The 14,358-nt window shown below is 48.2% G+C and overlaps 3 protein-coding genes across 5 annotated transcripts; all 3 read left to right on the top strand.

Annotated features, from left to right (window-relative positions):
- The first annotated feature begins 15 nt into the window (after nucleotides 1-15).
- FOXG_07954 (uncharacterized protein) lies at nucleotides 16-3,175 on the top strand. The gene is made up of 7 exons (XM_018386650.1): nucleotides 16-1,317; nucleotides 1,368-1,413; nucleotides 1,467-1,547; nucleotides 1,597-1,632; nucleotides 1,685-1,750; nucleotides 1,806-2,463; nucleotides 2,522-3,175. Exons 1-7 carry the CDS (start codon nucleotides 822-824, stop codon nucleotides 2,732-2,734), a joined length of 1,596 nt encoding a protein of 531 aa, XP_018243830.1. The 5' UTR covers nucleotides 16-821; the 3' UTR covers nucleotides 2,735-3,175.
- Nucleotides 3,176-5,356: 2,181 nt separating this feature from the next.
- On the top strand, nucleotides 5,357-8,336 carry FOXG_07953 (uncharacterized protein). 2 transcript variants are annotated; one of them, XM_018386648.1, is made up of 3 exons: nucleotides 5,357-6,263; nucleotides 6,886-7,209; nucleotides 7,274-8,336. In XM_018386648.1, the coding sequence occupies exons 1-3, from the start codon at nucleotides 6,161-6,163 to the stop codon at nucleotides 8,080-8,082; spliced, it is 1,236 nt and encodes a 411-aa protein (XP_018243828.1). In that variant the 5' UTR covers nucleotides 5,357-6,160; the 3' UTR covers nucleotides 8,083-8,336. The 2 variants fall into 2 exon arrangements, with proteins under 2 accessions (XP_018243828.1, XP_018243829.1); XM_018386649.1 differs by lacking the exon at nucleotides 5,357-6,263 and having other exon boundaries at nucleotides 6,307-7,209.
- A 53-nt stretch (nucleotides 8,337-8,389) lies between these two features.
- FOXG_07952 (uncharacterized protein) lies at nucleotides 8,390-13,833 on the top strand. 2 transcript variants are annotated; one of them, XM_018386646.1, is made up of 3 exons: nucleotides 8,390-8,862; nucleotides 8,913-13,185; nucleotides 13,275-13,833. In XM_018386646.1, the coding sequence occupies exons 1-2, from the start codon at nucleotides 8,697-8,699 to the stop codon at nucleotides 13,022-13,024; spliced, it is 4,278 nt and encodes a 1,425-aa protein (XP_018243826.1). In that variant the 5' UTR covers nucleotides 8,390-8,696; the 3' UTR covers nucleotides 13,025-13,185; nucleotides 13,275-13,833. The 2 variants fall into 2 exon arrangements, with proteins under 2 accessions (XP_018243826.1, XP_018243827.1); XM_018386647.1 differs by lacking the exon at nucleotides 13,275-13,833 and having other exon boundaries at nucleotides 8,913-13,212.
- Nucleotides 13,834-14,358: the final 525 nt, after the last annotated feature.

Genomic DNA, 14,358 nt, shown 5'->3' with positions numbered 1-14,358 from the left:
TGATAGCGCAGCCACTTTTTGACGACAGGTGAACGTCGATTCGTGGACTTTTTTATCCGCTGAGATCTTTAGACTAAGCGAACCAATTCATGCGCTTATGGATATACGGTTATTCTACTGTCTCGGCTTTGGACTGGTATACTCACTATGTCGAGCCTCGCGGGCAGATGGTGTTTTGAACCTTGGGACGAGCATCGAAAGAGCTTGTATGGCTATAGCTTGAGCGAGTGCTGGTAATATCGATGCGAAACAGGATATTGACAAGGGTTGTGGTTTCATTCGGGCGTGATTCTGCGTCGACTGTCTAGTCTGTGCCTCTAATTTGCACAGACAGGCAATGCATCAAACCCTCCTCAACAATCTGTGCAATTGACATGGGGAGTTTCTATCTTACACCAATAAGGCCGATGCGCCGATATTGGGGGTGAGAGTCGTCTTGATGCGACCCCAGACTTGGCTGTCACTGGTCGTTGGACGATCAGTTTCGGGTGGTGGTGGTCTGGAGTGTCTAGGGGAGCTTGATAGCTCGAACACTGGACCTTAGCCGGACGATCATTTAATATCCTGCGAGCTCCCCTCGAGATTCAGATTTTCTCTTCAGAGATCACACCACAATCAATTATTGGTGCCTTTCGACCTTCGAGCTTGCCTCTTATATATTGACAGCTCCACATCTTTGTTTCGACTCAAAATCCGGGGAAACAAGCTTAAATTTAAAGCATACCCTCTATTGTTCTTAGCTTGGAGCCCACTCCCATCTCAACGATCCTCGGCTATCGCCACTCAACCACCCCCAATAGTTGTCTTCCAATACCGCAACCATGGGTCTCGCGGGCATCCTCAAGAAGGTCATTCGCAATGATGCGATGAAAACTGACCCCGAGGAGATTTACAACTGGCGTGTCTTCGCCATCGTCGCCGGCTCATGCTTCGGCGGTATGTTGTTCGGTTGGGACACTGGAGCTATCGGTGGTGTCCTCGCCATGAAGGCCACACAGGAGCGATTCAACTATACTCCTGAGGCCAAGGTTACACTTGACCAGAACATTGTCTCTACTCTCCAGGCTGGTTGCTTCGCTGCTTGTTTTTTCACTTCGTACTTTACTGAGAAGTATGGTCGACGATGGTGTCTCGTTGGAACCGGTATGGTCACCACTATCGGTGTTATTCTTCAGGCTGCCTCCACTGCTAATGGTTCTCTTCCCCTCATGTACGTTGGTCGCTTTGTTGGTGGCCTGGGTGTCGGAGCTGCTTCGTCCTTGGTACCCCTTTACGTGTCTGAATGTGCACCTCGAGCTATCCGTGGTGGTCTGACCTGTAAGTCTTTCTTTCGCAAGTCTATGGGGGCTGTTACTAACTCTGTATAGCTTTCTATCAGCTATTTATCGTTACTGGTGTCATGCTTTCGTTCTGGTAAGCTAGAACTATTGATATCGTTTTACGAAGCCAGCCTAACATAATATCAGGGTCAACTATGGCGCTCTCCTCCATCTCAAGGCTCCCACGGTCTACGCCCTGCCCCTAGCTCTCCAGGCTCTTCCCGCCGTGTAAGAATCAACGTTGTGATATCAAAGACTATAGACTGACAGGTTCTAGCCTCCTGATCACTTGCATGCTGCTGGCCCCTGAAAGGTAGGACATGTCGATTCCATATGCAAAGGAAATATTCGCTAACAATGAACAGCCCTCGATGGTGTGCACGCAAGGATGACTGGGAACGTGCCAAGTCTATTCTCATCGACCTTCGCATGTAAGTCAATTTTTGAACTGAAACAGGCACCATCAAATAACATTGCTTCTTATAGGCTTCCCGAGGACCACGAGTATGTCCAGGCTGAGATTCAGGAGATGTCTGCTCAACTCGAAGCTGAGAAGCGATTGACCGGCGACGCCTCTGCCTCAACTCTCTGGAAGGAACTCGTCACCATTCCCGGAAACCGAAAGCGAGCTATCATCTCTGTTCTCCTCATGATCTGCCAACAAATGACAGGTGTTAATGCTGTCAACTACTACGCTCCTCAGATCTTCCAATCTCTCGGTATGACTGGTACAACCGTCTCACTCTTTGCCACTGGTGTCTACGGTATCGTCAAGGTCTTGGGTTGTGCTGCTTTCCTCATCTTCTGTGCCGACTCTCTCGGTCGACGACGCAGTCTTCTGTGGACCAGTGCTGCCCAGGCTCTTACCATGTACATCATCGGTATCTACGGTCGCGTCGAGCCTCCTGTTGCTGGTCAAGGCATCTCTGCTTTTGGATACGTTGCTATTGTGTGCATTTACCTCTGGGCTGCTCTCTTCCAGTTCGGTTGGGGACCTTGCTGCTGGATTCTCGTCTCTGAGATTCCCACTGCCCGTCTTCGAGCTCTGAATGTCGCCATCGGTGCCGCTACTCAGTGGCTGTTCAACTTCATCATTGCCCGAACGGTGCTGACCATGCAAAAGACCATGGGACCTGCCGGCTACGTAAGTATTCGATGCAATCATCTTGATGAGTTTGAGATAGCTAATCAAAACTTGACAGGGTATGTTCTTCATGTTCGGCAGTTTCGATCTTCTCATGGGTATCTTTGTCTGGTTCTTCGTTCCCGAGACCAAAGGTCTCAGTTTGGAGCAGATGGACGAGCTCTTTGGTGTTGGCGACCTTCACAGCAAGCTCGATGCCGAGGGTCCTGAAGGCGCCCGCACGCCCAGCATCCGGGAGGAAGTTGCCGACATCAAGAACACCAAGCACTAAATGCCAAGGTTTAATGAATCGGTGGACAAAGGAGATGTGATCAGGGGGTGAAATCTAATTCAAGATCAAGTTTGATGAGTTTGGCTGTTCGTTAGGAGTAAAGCATGAGGATGATATATCTAGCAGTCTGCGGGCACATGTACCGAGTTGCAGCGACACCTGAATGAGTTATCACGATCAGAAGGATATTGCAAGCTTTCTGTGCCTGGTTCAAAAGAAACTTCCGGTTAAATGCAACAATCTTACCAAGCTAACTACGGCACGCACATATTGACTTTCTAAATTATCCGGAGAGTGTCCTCAATTGCTAACGCTTTTGCCGACGTGTTGTAATAATCCGATTGGCTTTGTCCTTACGAGTTATGCAGAAGATGTTATCACAAATCAAGGAGGAAACACGCTGAATCTCAAAGGGAACCGAGCTAAGCTAGTGACGGACCGCGTTTCAAGATCAAAGTATATCTTCGAGATCGCAACGGTCTGTGTGACGGTGATACCAAACATATTTCACGTATCACCTATCCTCGTGCAGTGGAATTGACCCGATAGGCTGATAACAACAGGCCACAGTGAGGTGTGCCCAGCTGTGCTCGGAAGCTTTCCTATGAAATATGGTTTCAAAGAGTCAGTCATGGGATGCTGATAGTCTGAGCATGACTAGGTCTAGGTTACTATGGCAAAGTTAATTATCCCTGTTTAGAAGGTTATCGAAGTGTTAAGACGGAAGACAAGCTCCTTTTCTCGCCATGATTGTCTAGGACTAAGGAGGGCTCGAGCTCTTTTGGTTCGAAACTCTGTAAGGCCCCGTGTGCAAAAGTCCCTGTCGTAGCAAGCGTGGTTAAGGAGTTGATAGTTTGTGCGGGGTTTGTGCGTTGTGATTTGTGTTTCTGTGTGATTTAAATGTCAATCATTATCTGCCAGTGCGAGATCGGACCGAAGAGAATAAACCGTGAGATGTTGACAAGGGTAAATGGGTTATGTTATACTGTATTGTGCTAGTGTATAATGTTTGCGAGATTATTCAACATGGGGCAATACCTCAATACCTACACAGAAAGACTATAGGCGTTACAATGACAGTTGACAGCCGACAGGGCACTTGTTAGCAGACATTTAATGCATGCAGTGAGAAATTGATTTTGAGACGAAGCAGAAGACCCTGTCTCGGAGAACCCAACGTCCACTGCCGAGCAGCCAATCAGCTCCATTTCCATCCCTTATGGAAGCTGACCCGGTGGTTCTAGGCCTTCTTGGCACTAACTTACAGCTACGGGGTACAGGGCAAAGGCCTCTAACGGCCAAGGCTGACCCTCCTATTCGTGGACGTGACGGTAACTCTTCTCAGGGCCACTGCCGACAGTAGCGTCTCGCTCTATGTTGTGGTGGTGCCGAATTTTGGTGGGATCGGCAATTTCACGTTTATCAGCCAAGCAGAGGAAAGGATTGTCCTACGACGACCCCTTTTGAGGGTCGATTGGGTTGCAAGAATGAGTTATAAGGATCTGGATAAGGCGAGTTGAGGACAGCTTTTTGCGACGTCGTCATTTAAAAAATAAAATAAATAAAATAAAAAATAAAATAAAAAGAGCCTAAGCCCTGGTAGGCCAGATTGACAAGGGTCTACCCATGGTATTGGCTTGTGAGTTTGAGATGGCGTTTCATCGTTTCATGTGTTTTTTTGAGGGACCATGATTCAAGAGAGAGAAGAGCGAGAGTGAGGCGGTAGAGTATGCAGTTGCTGTGTTGCATGAAATAAGAAACGTCTGGTGATATAGATTCAACGTCTTCTGTCGTGTGATTTGATGTTCATGCAGTACGAGTAACGTCTTGTGTAAAGATAAAACTGGAGATACTAGCCACTACTAGAGTAAGTACCCCAGAGCCAAGACCAGTCCAAAGTCCAGGGCCTGGCATTTGGAATTTGATTTTGACCCTCCATTCCCTGTCGTGACCTGACTCGTCTGCCGCCTCACACCTCAAAGATCCCTATCTCAACCCTCAGGCGACAGGGGTTAGAAACTATTTCTGCCCTATGACAGCGGCAGGCGGATCCGAAACATATGAAACTGGCGTGACTTTGGGTTTTCCTCATGTCTCTTAGAAGCCCACATCAACCCCATTCCCTCTGCATGTTGGTACACACATACATGTAAGTGCATTATAACCAAACTTGTCATCTGTCCGTGTGTCGTCTATGTACGAGATATCATAGGACACAGACACAAACTGTCACGGTGACGATACGTAACAAATCGTCTCTCTCTGATCGGATGTCTCGGTTGCAGCCTTGTTGATCACCCAAACAGCCAAGAAAGTCAGTCTTGAGGGCAATGCTATGCGATGCGAATGCGATGCAATGCAGTCTCTGGACCCACAAGACAGACAAGCATGGACGTTGAAAGTAGGAAGTTTGTTCTGTAACTCTCTGTATCTATGGAGTCTATTTTGGTGGTTAAGTTAGGTTAGGTTCAGTTTGGTTTAATGTTACCTGTTCAAAAGTTGGGCTACCTTACCTCACGCTACGCTACTTTGTACATATCCATGCCATGCCATGCCAGGCCATTACATGGATGGTTAATGTTTTGCCCTTGTCGTCAATATGGGGCATTGGATGAGGGATGGACCAAATCACCTCAATCTTTCTTTTCTCTTTGTTTTCTCGTTCCCCCCGCCTGATCCAAAAAGAGAAACAAGTACAAGTAATATTCGTCTGTTATTTTATTAGTTCCTGAATTCCTATTTCAGTTCTTCGTATTCTCTACGTGTTCCGTTGTCTTGGATGTCTTTGGAAAGTCTCACTTTTACACCAGCCCTACAAGGACCCAGCCAACGACTTGACATCCAATCTCAGAAACATCATTGCAATTATATATGCGCTGTTCATTCATGCCCTTGCCTATGGCCTCAAAACACTAAAGTCACTACTACTGCTGCTTATATGAATCCTTCGCGCCCACTGCGACCAACACTCGACAACCCCGAGCTCTTTTGTTCACCAAACTCCACACGAGTGCAGCTTGCGTCGGCAAAAGTGCTGACCGATTGCTTGATCATCCAATCGGCCATATCGAGACCCTAGGTGCATAGTAGCTGCATCTTAGTCTTCAGGTTGATCGAATTTGGGGTCCGCTCTTTGACTTACACGGGTTAATGGCGGTCGAGAACTGACTCTTGGAGATTTGAGAATCATATCCACTGCATCAACCTTGGATCCTACTATTCGCCAGTGTTGAGGTTTTAGGTTATACGGCTTCTGGATGTTTTCCTAAGAAGCTATTCGCCTGAAACTTCTGGTTTATGTCCAGAAGAAGAAAGACTATCACAACTTGAAAGAGGATAAAGACATTAACAAACAGAAACAACATTATTTTTGTCTTATCACAAACCAATCATTCTATATCAGTCAATTTGACTTATACGATAACCATGCTGGGGCCACAACGGCCAACACCAACGCGTGGCGTTCACGACATGGCATTTACCGGTACCCCACGACATAACAGTCACTCAATACCGAACCCCTCCTTTCGTAAGTCCCCAGCTTTTTTTTTTTTTTTTTTTTTTTTTTTTTTTTTTTTTTTTTTTTTTTTTACGCTGTTAGCTATCGATTTGATTTATTTTACTTTGTCTTTTAACTTTAGCTTTTCCATCCCTGGCATTCAGCTCCTTCGGCGTATTCCTTTTTCGTCTTGTTTTGCTTTCATATAAAGAGGCCATTAATCTCTTTAGCTTCTCGTCTTTTCTGTTTCTGTCTTAAAACTTTTGGGCTTGTCAAGGATCAGGCGTTCAAAGTTGCATGTTTTGGTTCAATATGCTCTCCCATTAATCTCCATCCCCAATGATGTAATTTCTTCAAGGGAAGCTCAGCTAAGCTCTACCTACGACTCCACACTTTTCTACTTCGCCCGCATTTCACTCTATGTTCATACCTTGGCATAGTCCATCAATTGCGACCAATTCCTCTTGCTGAGGTTGACAACTTTTTTTCTTCTTTTTTTGGAGATTGTGCGTCTGGGTTACATAATCAAAGACATTGAAAAGAGCAAGGAAAACGCGATAATTGCCACTGACTGCTTGGGGCGCAACCAAAACACTATCAAATCATGTACAAGCCATTATAATGGCCGACGCTGACTCTAACCCTTCCACAGCCACGCACAATTCGCCGCGAACATGGCTCCTCACTTCAGCTCTCTCCCCCCTGTCCGTCCGACTCATCCGGCTACTGCTATCACATGGCGACTACGTTGTCGCATGTTTACCGCCCTACGAGATCGATCATGAGGACCGCAGCGCCGAGTTTCGCGAGCTCGTGAATGAGTGTAAGAGCTCCAGAAAGGATCGCGAGGGGTGGAAGGATCGTATACGCGGTATCCGATGCGATGGGGCTGCAATGGGAAGCTGTGGAGCTGCTGTCGCCGAGGCTGTGCAGGTCTTTGGGCGGATCGATATCTTGTTATGCTGTAAATCCGATGGTATGTTGGGGGCTGCATTCTTGGGCTCAAGATGACGCATTTTACTGACTCAATCACTCTTAAGCTGTCGTGGGAACCGTAGAGGAGCTATCGACAACTCCATTCACGCAAAATCTTGTGCGCGACCAGTTCGAGTCCGTCTTCTTCTCCCAGGTCAACTTTATCAGAGCTGCTCTCCCTCAACTACGGTCTCAGCACACGGGGCATATCATTGTTCTAACAAGTACCGGCGGGCACATTGGCACACCAGGCATGTCGATATATACGGCTGCGACATGGGCTCTCGAAGGGTTCTGCGACTCACTTGCGTACGAGATTGCGCCCTTCAACATCAAAGTTACCGTTGTTCAACCAAACAAGGAGATTCTTTCTTTGACTAATCGCCTCACCTTTGCGCCTCAAATGCCTGCGTATGATCAATACTCAGAAACAGCTCCGAGCATTCGCGACATTCTCGCCAACGTTCTCAACACTCATCCAGATACAGCTCTGCCATACCCCACATCACCAGCTGACTACGGACCTTCACCTATGTCCCCCGCCAGTACTTCCCTCGAACCAGATGCAGCGCCTGGTGAGATTTTACATCGCTACCCCAAATTACCGCCCGGCGCAGCAGATAAACTGGTCATGGAGACGGTTCATGCCCTTTCGGCAATTGGTGGGCATGAAAACCCCCCAGCACGACACATTGTCGGTCACGAAGCTGCTGTCGCAGTAAAGGAGAAGCTCAAAACTGTCACTGAAGAGCTTGAAGATTTCGTAGAAGCGAGTTTGTCTGTTGATACCTTTGAGAGTGAGCTGCAAGCCGAGGCAAGGGAGAGAAAGCCGTCAGAGCAAAGTCCCCAAGGACCGCCATCATCAGTTGGTTGAAGACGATGAAGTAAATTTCGAACAGCTGTTCATTGGGACAAGATTAAGCATTTATTTGTTAGTTGTATTTCGCCAAAGGTTGGAAAGGGTGTTAGAGGCCAAAATCGCGATACCCCAGGAGTATAGGAGATTCTTCGTGGGCCAAGCTTTTGAGATACCACGGGGTTTCAGTGCTGACCATCAAAGAATTGATACCCATTTTGGAACATTCTCATCAGCCATAAAACAGTAACAATAAGTGAAGTGTTGACGTGGACTTGAAGTGACTGGTATGCTCTGCATTATGGTCATCGGCTCGCAAAAAGTCGACTCCGGTCCTTGAGACTCCACCTGATCCGGTCACCCATGTAAGGGTACGCTACCTCATACAGCAGCTCCTAGCCGCATGCGACAGGTGTACGATACCGAGCTCAAGATCCGGCGATTAAAGGCGACATTCAACTTTCGAAGCCCAGCTCAACAACTCAAAGAGGCGACGTTGACATAACAATGCGATTGTAATTAACATCACCTTATACCAAACGAAGACCCTGCGACGCCCCCGAGGACGTCACCGACTAGAACACCAACCACGTTGCGCTGGCGGACATGTTGAGAAAACACCAGATGCTAGGATGAGCTTGGATCCTTTAGCCCCCGTCGCTCCTGCGAGGGTGAAGACACTTCTTTTACCTCTGGGGCAGATTAAAGCAGACCGATTCGCCTCCTTCGTCGAGCGACTCAACAAGGAACATGTTGTCCACCTCCGCGACATCAGCGCTGATGGCCGACCCAACAGGAGTAAGGGATGCCCTCAACTGCTCAACTTGGCGCTGACACAGCTTACGCAGACATGTTCTCGCCTCTGGCGTACCCAGACGGTGCCATAATATACAACCTCGTTACCCACGTTCCTCCTCCCTCCCACCTCGCCCTTACGCCGTTCGACTTATACCGAGAACCCCTTGCTATAATAGCTCTGGCAGATGGCACCGAACTACATCAAAAGAGCTTCAATAAAAGACAGTCGATAAATGGCACAGGTCCGACGACGACTGAGAAGAACATCAGAGCTTTATACCAGGAACTAGAAGACCTGCGCGACATGTACCCCAAGGCTCTGGTACACCAAGTCTTGCTGTTCGATTATGCCAACCCTCACGATACCGAGATTCCAATGCCTGAGGGCCTTGTCGATATTCCTCCTCTTGAGAACTGCACTGTTACTACGCTGAGGACTGTTATGTGCGACATCTCTTCGCTTCTCCTCGCTGAGATGACAACGCTGGCCAAGTCCTTCGAGGCCATGACCAACATCGAGTCCCCCGTGCCTTATTCGTCTACTTCAAAACATATTAATGGCGGTTCGTGGGGTGGTGAAGGAGGGTTGAATGGGCTCCTTAGGAGAGGCTCGAGTATCTCTTCACGACATTCCGTGCGCTCTAATTCAGCGGGCGGTATTATGGACAAGACACAGGCCCGCATGTCTATGCCAGCCAACGCCCGCCCAGGACTTCATTCAAGCAGTTCAACACCAGGGTTGTCATCAACACCTCCGAAGAGCAGCCTATCGAACCCACCCATCACTACGGATAGTCAGAGCCCGCCAGCTAGTGACCGGTCAACACCAGATCCACAACCTGCCCCGCAAGAGACTACAGAGAGCTCTCGGTCAGCTAGTCGCGATCGGATATCAACGCAGGGCTTTGGTTCGGGCGGTGTGAATGACCGTTGGAGGCTAAGAACCAAAGGCCGAGCTGCGGTTGTCGTTGGTTCCATGTTTCTTCAGGCTGGACGATGGACGGATTCAATTAAGGAGCTTAGTGATGGTGCTATGGCTGCGCGATCTGTAAATGATCATCTATGGCATGGAAAAGCATTGGAACTGATCTTGGTTAACCTGTTCCTTCTTGGCTGGTCCAACATCGAGTTCCATGTGCCTACAGTACTCATCCAATTCCCGGATAAGCCAGCGCACAAGCAAACGCCAGACCCGACTCCTGAAGACCCCGACCAGCCAAAACATCTTAGAAATCTCCAATGGCTACTACCGGAGCTTCTGGAACGTATAATAGCATTATACTCCAGAGTATCATCGGACAGCCTCCCACCATTACCCATGTCCGAGGCCTTCATTCGATTTTCCAAGATATACTCAGCTCTTCACCTATGTAATGGCTACCTAAACCGAGAATCTTTAGCCATGATTGCTACAGGGATTGTCCCCGAGCAGCCATACGTTGCACCTCCACGGTTTGGTGTAACACCCTCCAGACAACAAATCGGAGCGATGCTTTTCAAGGCATTCCCTGCGGGCGCTTCAGAACTTCTTACAACTGTCGACCGAGCGTCAATTCTGAGCGGCATAGCAACTGTTCTAGGACCCTTGGGACTTCATCGAAAGAAGGCTATGGTGATTCGGGAGCTGGTGTCTGTCCTAATCGGTGGCCTTGTCGAGGCGCGAACTCGAGGTGCTGCAGACATGGGCATTCATCCTGCGGCCGGCCTGATGTCGTTGACCTCAGGAGGCGGTGGATCAAGCAGTGGCTCCATGGCCCTAGAGATTGGAGAGTGTGACGTTGAACAGGGCATAGAAGCTCTAATGACCCTTCTTTGCAAGTCTTACGGCATTGTTGGGTTTGATTTGACAAGGAAGGCCGGCGCCAAGAACAACGAAGATGCTGACGACTCAGACGAAGCTGTGATTGCTAGGATACGCGGCCAGTCTGCGGCGCGCTTCTTCGGATTTCCAGATGTCAAGCTTAACATTCTAAGGGCTTGCATCAACTTCTCCGAAGCACTTCCGGATTTTGATGGTGTTTTGCGATTCTCGAGTGATCTGTTGCGAACAGCCGGTTCCGGTGTTGCTCCAGGACCTAGGAGAGAGGATGCCTCACCTATGATCACCCGAGACGAGCAAGTTCGATTAGCTACTGGCATATCGAGAACCGCAAATCTTGTGCAGAGGTTGGGCTACAATGACATAGCAGCTGAGTACTGGGATGAATTCTTTGTACGAGGTATCAAGCTTGAGCCCTCACTCAACAGCAAAACGCCAGTAGCTCACTCCAAGAGTATCCTTCCTGGTGCTACCGCTAGCCGTGCATCCCAAGACCTTGACCCTTTCATCTACAACCCATTCCTAAAGAAACCAGACGAGATGGTAAACCAGACACTTGTGGCTGATGAATACGCTACGTTCAAGATCACACTACAGAACCCCTATGATATTGAAGTGGATGTTGAATCTGTTCACTTGGCTACCGAGGGCGTGCAGTTTGATGCTGTCAAGGAGGCGACTGTCGTCGGGCCATACCGAACACAGGTGATCCGATTAAGGGGAAGGGCAAAGGAAGCGGGAACTGTCAAGGTCACGGGTGCTATCATCAAGGTCCGAGGATGCCGTGAGCGACGATTCCCTGTTTTCTCCATGCCTTGGACGCCAAAGCAGGAAGCCAAGATCAAGGCCAAGGGCTTGGCTGCGCTCGAGGAAGCGGTCACAGATGTCAAGCCGTTTGCTCCAAAGCTCGAGGCTGAAAGCTTGAGTCTCACTGCCATTCAAGCACAACCCCTGGTAATTGTCAAGTCCACAACTCTTGCGCAGTCCTCCATCATGATCCTGGAGGGTGAGAGGCAGGTGTTTTCAGTGACGTTACAGAATCTTGCATCAACGCCAGTGGACTTTATGCTCTTCTCCTTTAAGGACTCTACACAGGAACCGCTCCAGACTGCGATCAATAACCGAGATGCGACACCCTCTGAGCTCTACGAGTACGAGCTTGCGCTGATGAAGAAGCAGGCGTTGCGACTTCCCAACAGCCAACAGACTCGTCATATTGCACCTAACGGAGAGGCCACCTTCGACTTTGAGATTCTTGGCAAGCCCGGACTCACAGCGGCTACGATCCAGGTCGACTACACTCATCTGGGATGCCCGCAAGAAGAGATGCCTGATCAATTCTACACACGACAGGTTTCTCTCGATCTTACAGTGACGGTGAATGCTAGTGTTGAGCTTGCTCGAATTGATGCACTACCCGTGCATGGAGAGATTCCTCAGCCCTTGTGGGATCGCCTGGGCAGTTCCTTTACTGCCAAACCTGATGAGTACTGTCTCTTGTCTGTGGATCTTCGCAACGCCTGGCCCAGCCAGATGATTGTGCAACTGGAGAGCAATGATGGAATTTCTGTGCAGGAGGATATCTTGCCTGGAAATACGAGCCGTGTCATTCTCCCAGTCAAAAGGGTGTACCTGGAGGATCCTCATGCCACAATACCAACCCTCAACCCCTCGCGAAATCGGCAATTCGTGGTTAGCGCCAGCAAAATTTCACCTGAAATGGAGCGAGCGAATCGAGAAGGGTTCTGGTATAGAGAGAGGGTTCTCAGCTGTCTCAGAGCAACATGGAAGACGACATCACTACCTAAAAGGAGTGGCTCGATCGATCTGAGAAGCATACGACTGACCTCGAGAATGATCGAAGCAATCAAGGTTGACGAGGTTGACATTGATATCTCGGTTGAAGATAAGGATGGCAATGCAGCTGAAAAGGATGTAGCGTACGTCGATGAGTTTATGCAACTTAGGGTACGCCTCACGAACCGGACAGCTCAGAAGATCCATCCTCTGGTCAGAATTCTTCCTGCACTTCGACATCGGCCTGCGAATGTTGGCCTGGAGTTTACACGAAAGCTTGCTTGGAACGGTACTCTACAGCAGCTCATTCCTGTGCTAGAAGGACACGGAAGTGCCGAGATTTCGGTGGGCATGACAGTGCTGTGCCGTGGAGAGTTTGAAATCTCAGCATCAGTAGAAGAGGTGCAGGTTTGGGATGAGCCCAGAAGTGAACCCACAAGAGCGAGATCTGAGTCTCAAACGATGATGGACGCGGCTCTCGGAGTTAAGGAGAGAAGGATCTGGCATGCGAGACAACCTTGTCTATTGATGACGAGAGATCGCTAGTTGAGAGAATGAGGATGGACTTTGATGGTGATAGGGATCTGTGGCTTTATACATTGGCCTCGATTAAATAATGGAGATTTGTAAGACGACGCGATGTGGATATTTAGCGACTAGCAAAGAGAGCGGTCAATGACCTTTGATAAGAATCATCGTTACAACAAGTGAGTTTCTAGATCTTCATGGGTCCCTTCCAAACGTCCCCTAATGATTTCCTTTGCGAAATAAGAGAAATCATTCTGACAATCATCAGATGTAGCAACAACGGCCAAATCCAGCAGGTCTTGATTTGTTCAAGAGTTGCCTCCTATGGTGAACTTGCCTGCATTCTGCCTCGGTCGTGGGTGAGCCACAGTTAGCAGAGATCAACAAGCATGATGGGTCGTGAAACCACTTCAACTACTCCAGATTGTCGTTTATTTGTATCGACAATACATGGACAAATACTACATGTGGAAACGAGGACATAAAGCTGGCAATCTTTTATGTGATTGCCTACAATGTTGGCTCAAGCTTGGCTTTGGAAAGAGAGAAACGAAAAAACAAAGATTAGGATCCACTACCACACATGGCAGAATTTGCTCACAAGTCTGGGTGTTTCTATATCCCTTTGTGATCCTACTTCTGTACATGAAAGCCGCAGTGTGTCTTGGTTTGGGCCATGGTCTTTTGTGCCAGATAGAGAGCACTTCAATATTATGATGTTAAGATCCAACACCAAACACAAGCATAAATATCAAACAATGCTCAATTTGTTTGGTTAGAAGTAGTTATTATTCATCCTTAATAAGGGTATATAATCAAATATCTGTGTTAATGCGATATTTTCAACTGGAGTAGTCAAGTCTTTCGAATGTCAAGACAGACACTTCCCCGTCAACAACCAAACCACTTTGATATCCCTATAATTCTATTAAGTGCGATATTACCTATAGATCATAGTGTATCTTCTCGAGGGGGCGTAGGGGAGCATATAGTAGCCACTTCTGACCATCCAAGTAGGTGATTGGTGTTGACAGTGTGTGGCAGTTGTCTACAAGCAACATATTGTTTGTATCAAATGAAAATCACCTTTCATCTTGATCAAACAAAAAAGCTTTCTTCTAACAGTGAATCTTACCTCATACGAAATCTCTCTATATAAAGAGCCACCTATCGCCTTTTCTGTCCTTCGTCCTCTACCTCACTCATCCACACACTTGCATCATTCATGAACTGAACTAAGTCCCCGAAACCAACATGCAGTCACAGAAGACGTCTTGGGGGTCCAACCTCAATGACTTCAAAATTACTGCCAAAGCCAAGGCCGTACATACGCAACAACCCAAGGTGGCTGA

Source organism: Fusarium oxysporum, chromosome 4 (assembly GCF_000149955.1).
Source record: "Fusarium oxysporum f. sp. lycopersici 4287 chromosome 4, whole genome shotgun sequence".
Taxonomy (NCBI): Eukaryota; Fungi; Ascomycota; class Sordariomycetes; order Hypocreales; family Nectriaceae; genus Fusarium; species Fusarium oxysporum.
This window is presented reverse-complemented; position numbering and strand designations above follow the sequence as displayed.